This window comes from Lithobates pipiens, unplaced genomic scaffold (assembly GCF_037356315.1).
Source record: "Lithobates pipiens isolate NorthernLeopardFrog02 unplaced genomic scaffold, aLitPip1_a1.2 Scaffold_28, whole genome shotgun sequence".
Classification (NCBI taxonomy): domain Eukaryota; kingdom Metazoa; phylum Chordata; class Amphibia; order Anura; family Ranidae; genus Lithobates; species Lithobates pipiens.
Genome location: NW_027507789.1, coordinates 183,687,591 through 183,703,073, shown reverse-complemented (window position 1 = coordinate 183,703,073; position 15,483 = coordinate 183,687,591). Strand labels below are relative to the sequence as shown.

At 43.6% G+C, this 15,483-nt stretch overlaps 1 protein-coding gene across 1 annotated transcript in view; it reads left to right on the top strand.

The window, feature by feature from the left end:
• Nucleotides 1–13,973, top strand: part of DBF4B (DBF4B-CDC7 kinase regulatory subunit) — a 39,316-nt gene extending 25,343 nt beyond the window's left edge. Inside the window, exons 10-13 of the mRNA XM_077460090.1 lie at nt 3,488–3,610; nt 4,278–4,377; nt 4,466–4,575; nt 11,536–13,973. Coding sequence (XP_077316216.1) covers nt 3,488–3,610; nt 4,278–4,377; nt 4,466–4,575; nt 11,536–13,321 — 2,119 coding nt within the window. The 3' untranslated portion in view covers nt 13,322–13,973. The remainder of the gene's footprint in view (nt 1–3,487; nt 3,611–4,277; nt 4,378–4,465; nt 4,576–11,535) is intronic.
• Nucleotides 13,974–15,483: the final 1,510 nt, after the last annotated feature.

Sequence of the window (15,483 nt, the reverse complement as noted above, 5' to 3'; positions counted from 1 at the left end):
GCTGGATAACCCTCTTGCCCAACGGTTGACCACTGGCACCCGTGTAGATTTGGTTTTACCGCCACGGATTGCATGCAGGCCTGGCTTTTTCTCCTCCTCCTACTCCATCCTCCCTCTCCTCACTGGCTGACTCCTCCTTTTCCGCTGCTGGTATCTCTTCCGCTGCGCCGCCCAAGATCCCCAGAACTTATTCGACATGCCAGGTGAGACGTTGCCATGCTGTGCTGTGTCTGTTGTGCCTGGAAGCCAAGAGCCAGACTGGCCCTGCACTCCTTTCAGCTTTGTGTTCGCAGACAGATCAGTGGCTAACACCGCTCAATTTGACAGTTGGTAAAGTAGTGTGTGACAACGGTGCCAATCTGCTTAGTGCATTGAAACAGGGCAAAATTACACTGGTGCCTTGCATGGCACACGTCTTAAACTTGGTCACCTTGCTGACATTCAGTGGCGACACAATCTGCCGGTCAGACGTCTTATTTGCGATTGCCCGACGCGATGGAATGCAACCTTCTATATGCTTTATAACTGCACGTTTCTGCTGGAGCAGCCTAACGTCTACCTGTGTGAACTCTGCGGCAGAACAGGTTCTGGGGAGCTTGTGTTTTTTGTATTTTTTTTTTTTTTCAACCGCACCAGTGGCTGCTCATGCGTGACGCATGCAGACTTCTGCAGCCATTTGATGAGATCACCAAACTGGTCGCAGCCAGTTTATGGCCAGTCATCAGTGACATCGTGCCTTATGCCTTCTTTATGGAGCACGCATTGCGTTGTCATTGATCAAGCCGTGCAGGAGGATGAGGAAGTCTCAATGCTGGATGAATTCCTTGAGGGGGGGGGGGGGGTTGTTGGCTTGTCTCTGAGACAAGTCAACAACAGGAGTCTGAAGAGTAGTCGGAGGAGGATGGTGCTAGGCGGATGAGGAGGAGCAAGAAGAGCATGCTTTAAACCTTTCTGAGATCCCTGTTGTCCGTGGATGGGGAGAGAACGAGGAGGACGACATTATCCTGGATGATGAGCAGGAGCCAGGCCACCACACCGCTTCCAGTTTAATGCAAATGGGGGGCCTTCATGCTCCAGTGTTTTTAACAGGGCCCCCCGTATAAAAAGCATAAAGGTCAAGGACCAGTACTGGTTGGCAACGTACTTAGACCCCCGGTACAAACATAAAATGGCGGAAATGTTACCACCATCAGAGGGCTGTCAGAATGGAGCACTTACAGGCCTTGCTTAGAGAAATGCTGCATTCTGCTTTTGCGTGCGCTTGCAGAGGAGGAATTCCTACTCCCAGAGAGAGTTGGTGTCGGTGCCCTCTATCGCGGTGCTGGTGTCGGTGCCCTCTATCGCGGTGCTGGTGTCGGTGCCCTCTATCGCGGTGCTGGTGTCGGTGCCCTCTATCGCGGTGCTGGTGTCGGTGCCCTCTATCGCGGTGCTGGTGTCGGTGCCCTCTATCGCGGTGCTGGTGTCGGTGCCCTATATCGCGGTGCTGGTGTCGGTGCCCTCTATCGCGGTGCTGGTGTCGGATGACTAGTAATAAATATATGGACAGCTATAATAGCACAGTAAAAAAAAGTTTAAATGAGCCTGCTTAGAGGCATTCTATTCCCATCCCTCAGCAGCAGTCCGGGCAAATGAAGCAATTTTTGCCCCCTTTTCCTTGAGCAACGAGACAGGGGTGCCCGTTGTCACCCTTGATATTTATATTGGTACTAGAACCCCTGCTGGCTCACATTAGAGACGGTCAAAATATAAAGGGCATCGGCGCAGGCAACGCACACCATAAAGTTGCGGTTTACGCCGCTGATTGATTTGTTTCTTTTTTGTAACAAGCCCCATGACTTCCATCCCCAATTTATTGCAGGCTCTTAGGACATACTCTCTGCTCTTTCTAATTATAAAATTAATGTACACAAATCCGAAGCTTTAAACATAAATTTATCTAAGGAGACACTCAACATTCAACAGACTTTCCCCTTCTCTTGGGCTCGCCACAAAATCAAATATCTGGGCGTTTTTTTATTACCGCCTCGTCGTCAGCAGTCTTTCAGGAGAATTTTACCCCCTGGCTAACCTCTGTCTAGGTCTCCAGCGCTGGCACAAGAATGCTTTCTCCTGGTTCGGTAGGAACAGAATTTTTAAAGATGGTGGCTTTGCCAAAATTAATATACCTCCTCCAAACTTTGCCAATAACGTTCCAAAGCCACTTCCTGCGTTCGGTCCGGCTGAATTTTTGAACATTTTCTCTGGGGCTACAAAGCAAAAAGACTCTCGTCGTATCCTGACCGGAATTTATAGCAATCAACAGATTTAGGTTAAGAAATTCAAGCAATGCTATCGCCCCCCTCTAGATAGATGACGAGCAACACAGATTACACAGATCACCTCCTCCCTTACATTTTGTGCCCTCCACATCTGCTTTTGAGAGGCTCTACCCGGATCCCGTTCCCCTCCATCTATTGTCCTTAATGTACAGGTTACTGGTTGAACCTCAGGACAGCTTTATACCTCCCCATCTACGGAAATGGGAAAATGACCCGAGTTGGGCCTTCTCAAAAGTTCAGAGAGAACGTATTTTGTACTTTGCACACCGCTCCTCACTCGCAAGTAGGTTTCAAGAGGCTGGGTTTAAGTTCCTGACTCGTTGGGAATAGGGTACTCGCGCTCCTTCATAAGATCTACCCGTCAGTTCCCTCCACCAGTTGGCATTGTCAATAACCTGACGGTTCGTTACTGCGCGTATTCTGGACATGCTTGCGTGTTTGCCCCTTTCGGGGATTCTATTCGCTTGGTTTTTAGACTGACAGACATTTCACTTGCAGACAATCTGGCGCAGTGCCTGCTTCACCTTTACCCCGATGTCGAGGCGTCGATATAAAAAAAATCCCTCTTGATCCACCACCTTATTGGTGCTAAAATTTGTATTCCGCAAAAATGGAAATGCTTGGATCCACCTTCAATTGGTCAGTGGATGGCTGTGGGGAATGAAATTAATCTGATGGAACAATTGATGGTCGCATTAAACTGAAAAGTGGAAAAATTCAATAAAACCATAGTTGTACTGGCGCGATTTCCGATCCTCTCAAGATTATAACGCCTTTGTGACCCCCCTCAGTAGACCCACTTTAACTGTGCATGTTTCCCTAATCATTTTTCTTTCACATCCAACTACCTATCCTGCTTTGGTTCTCTTCATATTCATGCTGCCTTCTCTGTCTTCTGATTTCTTTCTCGTTATTTGGAAAACCTATTTGTGCGCACCTGACTAGGTGTCTTACATTGATGTATCGTATGTTTATTTAGGTGAACTGGCGCTATGTCAACACCATCCAATTTGCTATTTCCATATTGATTGTTGCTGCTCTTTTTTGGTTTATGTAGAAGCCTGTTCTTGTTCAAAACATTGTTGTTGGTCCTACTCTGCCCTGTCTGGTGTACTCAAACTTTTAAATGATAAATGAGCCTGCTTGTTAATATTTTTTTCCTTTTATAGGAAGTACCGTCCACTCCAGTGCTGCTTATCCAGCTTCCCTGAGATTTCCTTCATCTCTTCAAGCAGGAGCCCCTTTGAGCCTGCCCCTACTAACAATAGTACACACAAGGAAAAGGATGGCAGGTAAGCCTATGATAGTGACCACATATCAGTCCAATACTTCTATTGCAGCAGGAATATGAATGTATTTTTCAAGGACAGTGAGATAAGAAATCCCTACAAAATAGAAAGTGATGGGATTACAAGCCTCTTTCTGAGCCCTAGTTCACAATGGTGCAGTGCGGGAAACGCAGCGATTCCTGTGCATGTCCTGCACCGCATAGCAATCGCACTGTGATCTGCTGTGGTGGCAATGAAAAGTTTACGACGGCTCAAAAGCAGGTCACGGAGTGCTGAAGTCACAGAGCTGGTCCAGGTTTGGGCAAGAGCACGACACTGGGGTCGGGATCCGCCCACATGCTTGGACTGGCACTCGGATCAGCGAGCCGCTGAGCACCTGAGCCCTCTACGCGCTTCAGTGAGCAAGGAGGGGGCAGATCAGAGAGTGGTGACTGACAGTCACCAGCTCTCTGCTCGTGGAGTTGAGTTCACTTGGTACTCAGTGTTGGTACTGGTGGGGGACAGATGCAGCAACCTCAAACCCCGTACTTACTTTATTTTTAATTTTTTTGGATTAAAAAAAAAAAATTGACTTGCTTAAGATCAGAAACAAGCTGCAGCTTTGAAACTGCATTGGTTTCCAGCTCCTTGATTTGTTCGGCATGTTTATAAATGTAATATGTTACTTTAGAGACCAGGATGATGACAGAGAGAGGAGCCAGAGACCACATACCAGGGAAAAAAGTGGCTTCTGTGAGTGCTGTCGGGTGGCCTACACCAAACTCAGTGAAGTAAGAAAATAAATTGGGATGTCTGTATGCATTGTAGATGTTCAGAAATGAAACCTGCACAACTGACAGTCTTTTCACTTCTTTTTAGCACCTGATTAGTGATCAGCACACTCAGTTTGCTCTGGATAACTCCAATTACAAAGTCATTGATGACATTGCCAGCAACATGATGTGTGACCTAATGGAGTATCCTTGTGGGTGAGTACTGCACAAGAGTGCCGAGTTTCATTGGGGACTTATTTTTCTTGGCTCGGGGCACATAGCCATATTCACTTACCGTTTACATACAGTATGCGGGTACTGTATAACTGCTATAGGATATAAAATTATCTTGGGTCAGTCTGGTAATACAAACTCAGCCCCCAGTAAAGTGCACAGCCAGGCCCTCAACCACCACCACTGCTGCTAAAGCATGAAAGGACACAGCCCTGGCTATTCTCCCTTCCTTTTACTTTTTATTTTTTTTTTTTTTTTTTTTAAACCGCTCTAATACTGACCAATTTCACCCCCTTCCTGCCTAGGCCAATTTTCTGCTATAAGTGCTGTCACACTTTGAATGAAAATTTCGCGGTCATACAATGCTGTACTCACATTTTTATCTTTTTTTCACACAAATGGAGCTTTCTTTTGGTAGTATTTAATCACCGCTGGGTTTTTTATTTTTTGCTTTAAAAAAAAAAATGGCTGAAAATTTTAAACAAAATTTTTTTTACTTTTGTCTGTAAATTTTGTAATTAAGTAATTTTTCTCAATCAATGATGGGGTTGCACTGATGGACACTGAAAAGCAGCACTGATCAGTACCCTGATTTACCTGTACAGTCTGCCCTGCAAGAAGATGCCGCTTTTGTCATTGTGGGGCAAGGAGAGCCGATAAATGGCACTTCCCCTCTCCTTTACATGTGATTGGACACAGCCGATCACATGGGTAAAAAGTCGCGTCATCCGCTCTTTACCGAGATCGCTGTCACGCAGTGTCCTAGGAACATGGTGCCATCCCCGTGCTGCCGGTGTTCCACAGCTTTGACACTGGTGGTGACGTCATATGACGTCGCTCCAAAATTAGATGGGATCCGGCCCCCCGCCATTTTACTATACGGGGGGCAGGTGGTAGTTGAAGCGGCAGTGCCCTATTGGCTGATGGTGCTGCTGTACAGAGGGTTATTGGTGACTGATTTAAAAGCTGACACTTTCAGTTATATAAATTGATTCCCTTAAAGCGGAACCTCCGCTTTTTGGAATCCCCCCCCCCCCCCCCTCTGGTGTCACATTTGGCACCTTTCAAAGGGGGGAGGGGAGAGTAAATACCTGTATAATCCAGGTATTTGCTTCCACTTCCAGGCATAGATATCTACGCCATATCCAGTGAGTGTGGGGGATGGCAGAGCGCTGAGTGACAGTCACCAGCTCTCTGTTCAGGGAGCCCTGAGAACCAAGCGATCATCTGTGTTGGATCGTTCGGTTCTCAGGGTTAGAGGCACCAGGGGGACAGATGCTGCATCCACCTAGGTAGGTAAGTATGATTCTTAAATAAACATAAAACCTATACTTCTCTTTTTAAGTCAATAACTCTCATTTAATTTTGAGTGTCACAGGAGCAGGAAGTGAAAGGCTACTGTCTGCAATGGAATCACAGACAGTTATAAAAATGTAGAAGATCTAACTCTTACCCTTGCAAAATGGGAAAAAAAATTACTTGGGTTGTGCTCTACAGTATAACTAAAGGCAAAACTTTTTTTTGTAGCTTTGAAAGGATTTCCTCTGGCTTCCTATCCAGTTTTGGCTATGGGACAGGAAGTGAGGGAAAGTCTCCCCCATGGGCAACCCCCCCCCCCCCTTACTATATCCAAATAAAATAAAAATGCCTTCATTTGTACTTTAATGTTGTCCAAGGACACTTTAGTATACCTAAACTGCACTTTAAAAACCTGCAGGTCTTGGACTTGCTGTTTTCTGTGTGAAGCCTATTTTCCTAAGTCAGTGAGCATTTGTAGTACAGGAATAAATTCCACCGCCAGCTTTCATTTTCTGTGAGCTGTCCCTTCACTTTATTTGTTTCATAATTCAGTTCCATTAGCTGGACTTGCATTTTGTTAGCATTAGTGTATACAGTGCATTGGTGTGTATCCAGGCAGCCTCCAGTCATTAGACGGATGACACAATTGATGGCTATATTGAAGTAATTTTACTGCCTGTTTTCTGAGAATGGCTCTGCACAGAACATCTCTCAGCCTGTTGTCTTCCTCTACAATAGCTGCATAAAACCAATATTGATTTTATAATGGTGTTTCCTTATTGGAACCTTTCACAGTACGTAGGAGGGGTTATTGTGCTGATGGACTATCTATATGAGCTACGTAAATATTGGGTCCAATTTATAACAAATGTCTGCTGCAAATTGCAACCAGATTCCTCTTCATTTTTGAATGCAAGACAGGAAATGCATGAGGGATTTAATTGCATGTAGAGGTAATTTTTCTTTCACACATTTTGGGGATAATGTTAATGCAATGGATGTGACTTTATCCATACATTGGTGGTGAATTGATCCTTGCCATTTAAAACACGTTTATTTTGATTTAGAATGTAGCATCCAATCGAAGACCAAAGTGTGTGCTTTATTAGAGTATTCATTTTAAAATTAATTACAATTTTTAAATTCTATGGTCAAATTGGAACTTGCATGGCTGCTACTAGGTGATCATCAAGCCATACCACCACAACCTTGCTGTTGACCCCAGAGTGCCTAACTTTTAATCAGAACCAACCAGATTTACCATTGGGCACAGCACTGTAATGTGCATGTATGGACTGACTGATTTATACTTGTAAGAAGACGGTTCCTGCATTGGAAGGCTGCTGGGAGGAAGGAGGGAAGTCAATTTGCAGAAGCTCCGCTGGAAGGGTGGAACAGGGAAAGCTGAGCTGCAGAATTCACTATTGAAAGTGGAGAGCTGAGCTGGCGAGTCACTCAGCAGGAGGGGGAGCAGGGGGTGCTGACCTGCTGAGTGGGAGAGACAGGACTTTAAAAAAAATTCAGAAGAGAAGCACTGAAACTTTCAAAGAGACTCATTCCCCAGTGTAGTGAATTACTGGGGAGTCAGGAAAGGCTACTTTTTTAAGCCTCATGTACTGTTTGTTAAAGCGGTATTAAAGTTTTCCTCCAGTTAATGACATTGTGCTAGTATGCATCGTATACTAGCACATTATGAAATGTTTACCTGTGAAATGGATCCCTCCACTTACACGCTGTTACCACTGATGAGGCTTCCATCTTCACCCAGTCTTCCTCGTGGGTTTATGGGCTCCAGTGGTTTGAACTGCTGAGACATGACATTGCGCATGCGCACTGCAGACATGGGTATGGCACAGGTCTCTAAGTGGAGAGCACACTCCAGAGTACCGTCTGTTGAGGCGCAGTGCGTGTGTGCCGGTGACATCACCGCCTGCTACATATATGAATATCTCCTAAACGGTGCAACACCCAGAAGATATTCACCTTACCTGTAGGTACAACTGAAAGTCCTCATGCACACAGCATTTTTACAGACACTTTTACCAGCGTCGGACAACCTTTTTTTGTTTTTTTTGTTAATGTATTTTTTTATTTTTTGCAGCTTAAATTTCTATGTTCTATGTGTCCATGCACACATAGGCTTTTAGGAGCTGTGTGGCATAACTGTTTTCTAGCTGCAAAAAAAGAAAAAACCCAGGGCCAGCACATTCTGAAGACCAGTGGTTCTCTGAGAGCCGTCTTAACTTATCCCACTTTCAGACCATTTATTCGAATGGAAGTCGCATCCAAGTTGGATCACCAAGATCCGACTTATGGCATGCGACTTGTGCTCTGGGGGCCCCATGCAAAAATGGGGGGGCGAACCCCCTTCGGTCCGGCATGGATTTTCATGGGTGTCAGAATTCCTTATCTCTATACTTGTTCCACATCAGTGAATGCTAAAAAACGTATCAGTATTACATGAGCATTCTCTAAATGGGAGTCTCACAACTGTTTAAAGTTCCCTAAAATGAATATATTCCTATAACAAAAGGGAGAGAAAAGTGAGTTGTGTATCTTCTTACCCTTCTCCATTACAGGATTAACAGTACAATTCCACTGTAGGACCCACTGTAGACACGTGTCTTTTGCTTGTTACCATCTCAGCACTTATCTTTGCAATAGCTGGGCTACATTCACAACGAGAGGAATTCACAAAGAACCGGAGTAGACAGAAATCTAGAGCAGATGTGCATGACAGCCAATCAACTTCTAGCCCTCAGCTCCATTCACACTTGTGCGACTCCAAAGTCACACGATTTCCAGTGCAACTTTGATGTGACTTTACACTCTGGCACTTAAGTCACTTGGATACGAATGGGTGCATTTAAAACCGATGGCATGCAACTTGTCATGCGGCTTTGTGTCCAACGTTGCATGAGAAGACACACAAGCGTGAACTTTATTTTCAAAACTTAACTGAACAAGTTGAAGTTGGCAACTCTTTGGCTACTCTGCACAGCTGCTCCAGCTTCTGTCTGTGAATGGTTTTAGTAAATACCCCCTGACATGTGTTTCATGGGCTTTAAGTGCATTACCAGTCACTTATATTGACGCTGTGTCTGGCTGCACAACAGATGCCCTGCACTAAAGAAAAGTGGCATTAATACAATTTTATAAGAGGTACTTCATTCAGCATCTCTTAGACTTAGTGATGACACACACTTTCACAGCCTGAACTTCCTACCTTGTCCATATGCCTGGTTGTAGAGTAATAATCTATTCAAAACTAAGAATCTTAGTAAATGATAGAAACATGTCTGCCTGCCCGTCTTCAACTTTTCCTTTATTCTGCTACAGGTCCGCTTTCATCCGCCATCCTGGAAGTTGAATTTCCTTTCTGAAGCAGAACGTGCATTGCTAGCTCCGCTTAGTATAACTTTGCTATTTTAGAGTGCGTGCAGTCAGTGTGCTTTCCCTCCTCCCTGACTGCTCCATGGCCCTGATGGCTTATTTGGCCAGAATCCACATCCCCATGGCTGTGAGCCCAGACCCAAACCCCCTGCCTACCCTGGCTATTGGAGCACACATCCAGAAATAGGATGTGCTTTGTAACCGAACCCCTGCAGCATCCTGTAGACTAGTGAATGGGAACAGTTCGGGCAACATAGTGACCTGGGTGACATTTGGTCTGCATAGTTTTTCGTCTAACAAAGTTTCTTAAACTTTCTGCTGCATGCTTACTTTCTGACTTAAAATTGTATTGAGGTTTACAGTTGTCAATTATGCTAAGACTGTTTTTTATCATTTGTTTGTTATCAGCATCGACTGTGTTAAAAGGAAAATAAAGCGATTTTTTATTTCCTTTAACCCTTGGATGAAGGAAAGAAAATTTCTTAATGTATGGCCTTCCTAAGATGGGGTTGGCTTCAAAGCTGTAGATAATAATACAAATTTGTTTTTCACTTGTCATACATTAGAAATGTCTGGGGGTAAAAACATAATTTGCATCTTCTTCTTTTTTTTTTTTTTTTTTTTGCCTGGCTAGTTGAAGAGTGCTATGAACCCCCATGTACTGTTTTTGTATATTGCCCTGCCCATTTACTCCTTTCCTTTTTTATAGCTAGTTTCAAGCAGATCAGAGAACCTGCCATTGTTGTTTTTTTTTTTTTTTTTTTATTTAATTATTTTGTGCACCCACACAAGAAGCCTTCAGTTGTTTTGTAAAGGCAATGTCTTCTGGTGTGTTTGAAACTTTTAAAGATTCAGAGGGCTACCTCCAGGTGTGCCCGTCCTCTGTGCATTGCTGCCTCATAGTAGGGTAATTTTGGATAGTTTGAAGTTGGGGGGACCACACACATCAAAAGGTGGCATTGAAGCTCCCACTTGTTTGCAAATTAAACAGATTAGTTAGTTGGGGAACGCAGTAATAATTGGGCTTACACTTTAACACTTATGCACAGGAAAAAATTGTTTTAATTGAGGTTCCATTATAAAGTTAACCTATCAAGGTGAGGATATATAGGAGCTTCTACAACTTGCTTGTTTTGGGTTTTGCATGCTCTGGGATGGTCATCCTAATCTTGGGTTCATTACTTGGTAAATCGCTGACATGTACATAATTGTTCCAGGTCAGTGGCTCCCCTTGTAGTGAAGATGGAAGTAATGGATGTCTACGCCAGAGCATGCACAATCAAAATGACCATATGTCTCTCCTGACGTCTAGCTCCCTTTAGGTTGGGTTCACACTTAATTTCGCATGCTTCTCACAGCAGGTGTCCGGTGCTTCCCTGTTTTTCCGTTTTCAGGGACGAATCGGGGCCCAGATTTTTGCCTCAATTTGGACCTGAAATGGAGCCAAAGATGCGCAGGACCCCTGTGCAATCCGCTCCGTTGAACCAGGTATGAACCAGCTCCATTTGAGAGCCGGTCAGTCTCCTGTCATGCAAATTGGATGCAGAGACTCCTGCATCCAATTCGCATAAGTGTGAACCCAGCCTTAAACTCAAAAAAATAAAAAATGCTATTCCCTCCTTCTCTGGGGATTTACACTAACCAGACCTTTGCCAGCCATACACCTGAGATGGTGTGTTGTATGTTACTTTGTTTGTTCCTGTATTTTTCGCTACTGTGTTGTACGTTTATGTATTACTAATTATCTGTACTTTTAATTGTTCGTGCTAAACCTTTGTCTGATACTGTTACTGAGCGTTAAACTATTCTCATTCTATCGCTTACTGAAAACTGACATGGGTGAAATAATTTCTACTTGTGAACTTGATTGTTGCCAACCTTTAAGAGCCTGTACCAACTCTTTAAGATGCATGTCTTGTTCTTGATGCAAGTTTTGTTTTTTTGTGTTTTTTTTATATACCACACGTTCTGCTATATATGTTTTTATCTGCCTTTATTTGCCCTTTATTTCTGATCCAAATGCAATAAAGACAGTGTTAAAAAAAAAAAAAAAAAAAAACAAGCAGCCTGCAAATTGATGAACAGTGAAACTGAATTGCACTTGTTAATCAGGCATTAGGTGGACACTGGTAAATTTTACTAGGTTTGCTGTGGTGGTGGGTGAAACTTGCATGCAAAGCGGTGTTTACTATCCATATTCTTGCAATACAATGTTCTTATAGTTTGGATTTTTTTTCCCCATCTCTCAAGGATTATGCCTGTCGTGGAAGGAGTTGTGGCTGATGGCTCATTCAATATAGAGGACGCTTGGGTTCCTGTTTTAAAGGAGGAGAGCAAGATGGTGGTGCCTGAGGTACTATGTGAAGGAAATGGTGCTGTAACTCTTGTGGAAGACAACTGTGCAGCGCATGTGAGTGAGGAACACATGCCGGATATTGTACAAAGACACCCTGTAATGAATGCTTCTCCCAGTGAACGGGAAGAGAATATGGATGTAACCAAGGATGATAAAGACTCTGTAGAATGCAATGACCAAATACACCCATTTGCAAAAGACTCAAATAATATTTTGATACCGTGCAATGGGCAATTACAAGACATCTGTGGCGCAGAAGTAGCGTCTCATGTGGATGTGGTCACGGAGGTCTCCTGGTACACAGAGGAGGCTGGGTTGACCTCTGTATATACTGTGCAGTCATTGCTCATTCCTCCAGATGGGCAACATGCACAAATGACTATGGCAAATGCAGTAGCAACGTTTTCCCCACCATTGCTCCTTAGCCCCTTAGCAGATCCACATGGTGCTTTAGGTCCTGAATGCCCATGTGAAGCCCACAATCCATCAGTATTGCAAGATTCACTTTCTGGCACACAGGTCACGAACACTGCTGGTGCCCACTGTAGTGAATTACTGGTAGAGCAGATGTCTGTGCTGGAAGTTGGCGAACAACTTCAAGGAACTGCAGAGCCTTCTACTGAAAATCTTTGTGGGGTTAGTTTACTGGATGCCCTTGTACAGCTGCCAGCTGGGGAGAGGAGACCTGAAGAAATGGTAAATGTACCGCTGGGCTCCATACAACTGCATGAACAGCTGCTATCTGACCAGAATGACCTTTTATTAAATGCTGCTTCTAGCTTGCACACACGAGTGGATAGAGCTTTATGCCAGGAACATCTAAATGTAATCCCTTTGTATAAAAGTCCAGCAGAAACTTTAGTAGTAACCCCCCCTAACTCCACACTTGTGACAAATAATTCTGACAGAGAAGACCAGTTGGTCCATGGTTTAGTAGACACTCCAGCAGTAACACATGGTACCATTCCTTCTGGGAATGAGGCCAGTGCCCCAGAGCAAAATCTAGACATTATAACATTAAGACACCACCCTGCAGAGGTGGTGCACAACACTACATGTTTAGACAAAGCCAGTGCACCACAGCATAATCGGGTAAATGTAGTGCCCTTGTACCAAGGATCTGCAGTAACACACAGCTCTAGACCTTTGGTTAATGAGGCCAGCACTCCAGAGCAGAGTGAGTTACAATCTACTACAGACTTTTGTCGAGGTAAACGTAAGCATAGCTGCTCAAGTCCCCCACCTGCCAAGAGACAGCCCTACCAGTGCAAGCCATTGTCGCTGCCTGCGTGGGCTTTTCACCAGCTTTCTAATTCTGGTCTTGAGCATGTTGCAAATGATCTCCCCAACTCAAAGAAAAGAGAGAAGAAATTTGTGACAAATGAGGACGATGTCGATTCCCCCAACCCTTACTTTAACCCCAAAATCATCCAGTACAATGCTTCATCTGAGTCAGACTGGGATTCAGGACTTCTGTCTCAGCAACAGTGTAAGCACCAACAAGGTACACAACTTGGAGACTTGCGTACAGCCCAGGTCAATCTGGATGAGAGCTGGTATGGGAGAGAGCTTGGCTCTGTGCTTGCCCATGACCAGAGCTTGGGCTCTCATTCTACCACACAGACTGTCACTCTGGCACATACATCTTATGACCTTTATCTTGGTGGGGTGGCATCTTAGGAATAATTTGATGAACTTCTACTTAATGACAAAAGTTTACCTGATACTGCCGTTTCCGTTATCGGAGGACACAGGTTAGTTGAATCCCTCAGCTAGCTTCTATCTCTGCAAGGTTTTCTTGACCTCAGTTCTCCATGATCTAAAATTAACATTTCAGAGAAAGTTCCCTTCATAAAGGCCATAGTGAGGGGTTGTTGGTGCTTGTACTCAACTGTAGAGATCTCACCACTGATGTTCCCTAAGAAAAACTATATATCAGATTTGGCCTTTTTATCTTTTGTAAATTGCTGCTTCAGTCTCTGGACCTTAAATCCATCCACCCACCCCCACTTGGGTATTTGCCTTGCTTACATTAAGTCCATTAATGTGTATATCTCTAGCTCTGTCTCCCCTCCCTCCTCCTTCCGGGATAGATATGCCGGTGAGCCCTCTGCTTCTACCCACAGCTATTAACTTCATCTTAATGACTCTTAATGGCTTGGAGAAGTTTTAGCTGGAGTTTTAAATGTCTGCTTTTAAAGCCTGTGAAGAGCAAGATGATTGTAAAAAAAATAAAATAAAATCTCTTCCCCGGAGAGTAGGATGGGAAGAATAGGAGTACAGCTCCATCACACCTAGCACTTCATCAACAAAATAAAAAAATCTACACTGATATTAATGTTAGTAATTTGTCAATCCGTAATGGAATGCAATTTCCGCTTTCTAAAGCACTCTGAAATGCCAATTAAGGGGTTTTACTATGGAATTTCATGCCTGGTGGTAACCTTCCTTGTGCCTCCCTGTTGCTCCAATGATGTGATGGGCAGCCTCCCTATCCAATAGCGAGCCTAGAAGGGCTGAGCTTGGCACCAATAATGCAGATGAGGTTGTGTTTTTTTTTTTTTTTTTCTTCATTATTACATCACAATTTAGTGCTCCCAGGTGTTTTAGGGAAAAGGCCTGGACCAGGGCTCCTGGAGATGCAAGCTGGCCTTCTGTGAACAGCGGATTATTTATTTTACTGCCAGCATAGAGGTGTGTGTGTGTGTGTGTGTGTGTGTGTGTGTGTGTGTGTGTGTATATATATATTTATTATATAAATTTTTTATAGTATAGACTGTTGTTTTTGACCAACGTAGATTTATTGAACCTCCTGATCCTTCCCATCCTTCAAAAGGTTACATAAACGACCTCCCAGATGCAGCGTATTCATTTTCATAAGGGCCATCCCCCTAACACCAGGGTTGCCAGCTGTCAGAAAATAAGGGCTAGTTTTGTGATATTTATCTCTGTCTGTGAATATTTATTATGGAGATGCAAACTGCAGGTCCGTAAATGAGCATTCACTGACTGATGTACAAATCATGGATTTTACGAGCTGGACGTGAATTTACTGACAGTTGGTAACCCTGCCAGTCTTCAGTTGCTGGGGTTTTTTTTGTCTTTTTTTTTAACGAGGAACTCTGTAGTACTTGATGACAACTTAAGCTAATGTGTAGCTAGAGACACTGGCCTTTAAAAATAAGACCATGGAAAGGAGTGTGTCTGGTGTTTTGGAAGAAAATATAACACATTTAAAGCAGTGCAAGCTCTGTTGCACTTTTTTTGCAGTTGACTTATATACTTTTATATATATATAAAAATTTTAATACCCCAAGACCAGAGCAGATTTCTCTGTTTTGAGCAAATCGGGGAGTTGATTTTGCACCCAAACACAGTTATGACTGTCTAAGTTAAATCTCCATATGGTTTTAAGAAGGGGTTCTAGGGGCAATACTAAAACTGCAGAGTGCAAAATCTTGTGCAGCTCTGCATATAAACCAGCTTCCAGGTCGTGTGTGTGTTTTGTTTTTTTTTTTTGTTTTTTTGTCAAAGCTTAATTTAAACAAGCTGAAGTTGGAAGCTGGCTACCATGCACAGCTGCACCAGATTTTGCACTCTTCTGTTTTACTAAATCAACCCCGATGTGTGTCACGCTCCCTCTAGAGGATTGTCTTAAAGATCTGGAGTACTTTAAAAGACCCTTTTACATCCCTGTAGTTTAGTGTTTTTTCTCTTGATTTTGAGTGGAGTTTCATGGCATGGGCAGCAGGAGAGGTGAGTATTTTCTACTTTTACAGGTACAGCTTTGATTTAAAAGAAAAAAAAAAATAGGTTTAGTGATAAACTCACTTAACCACTTG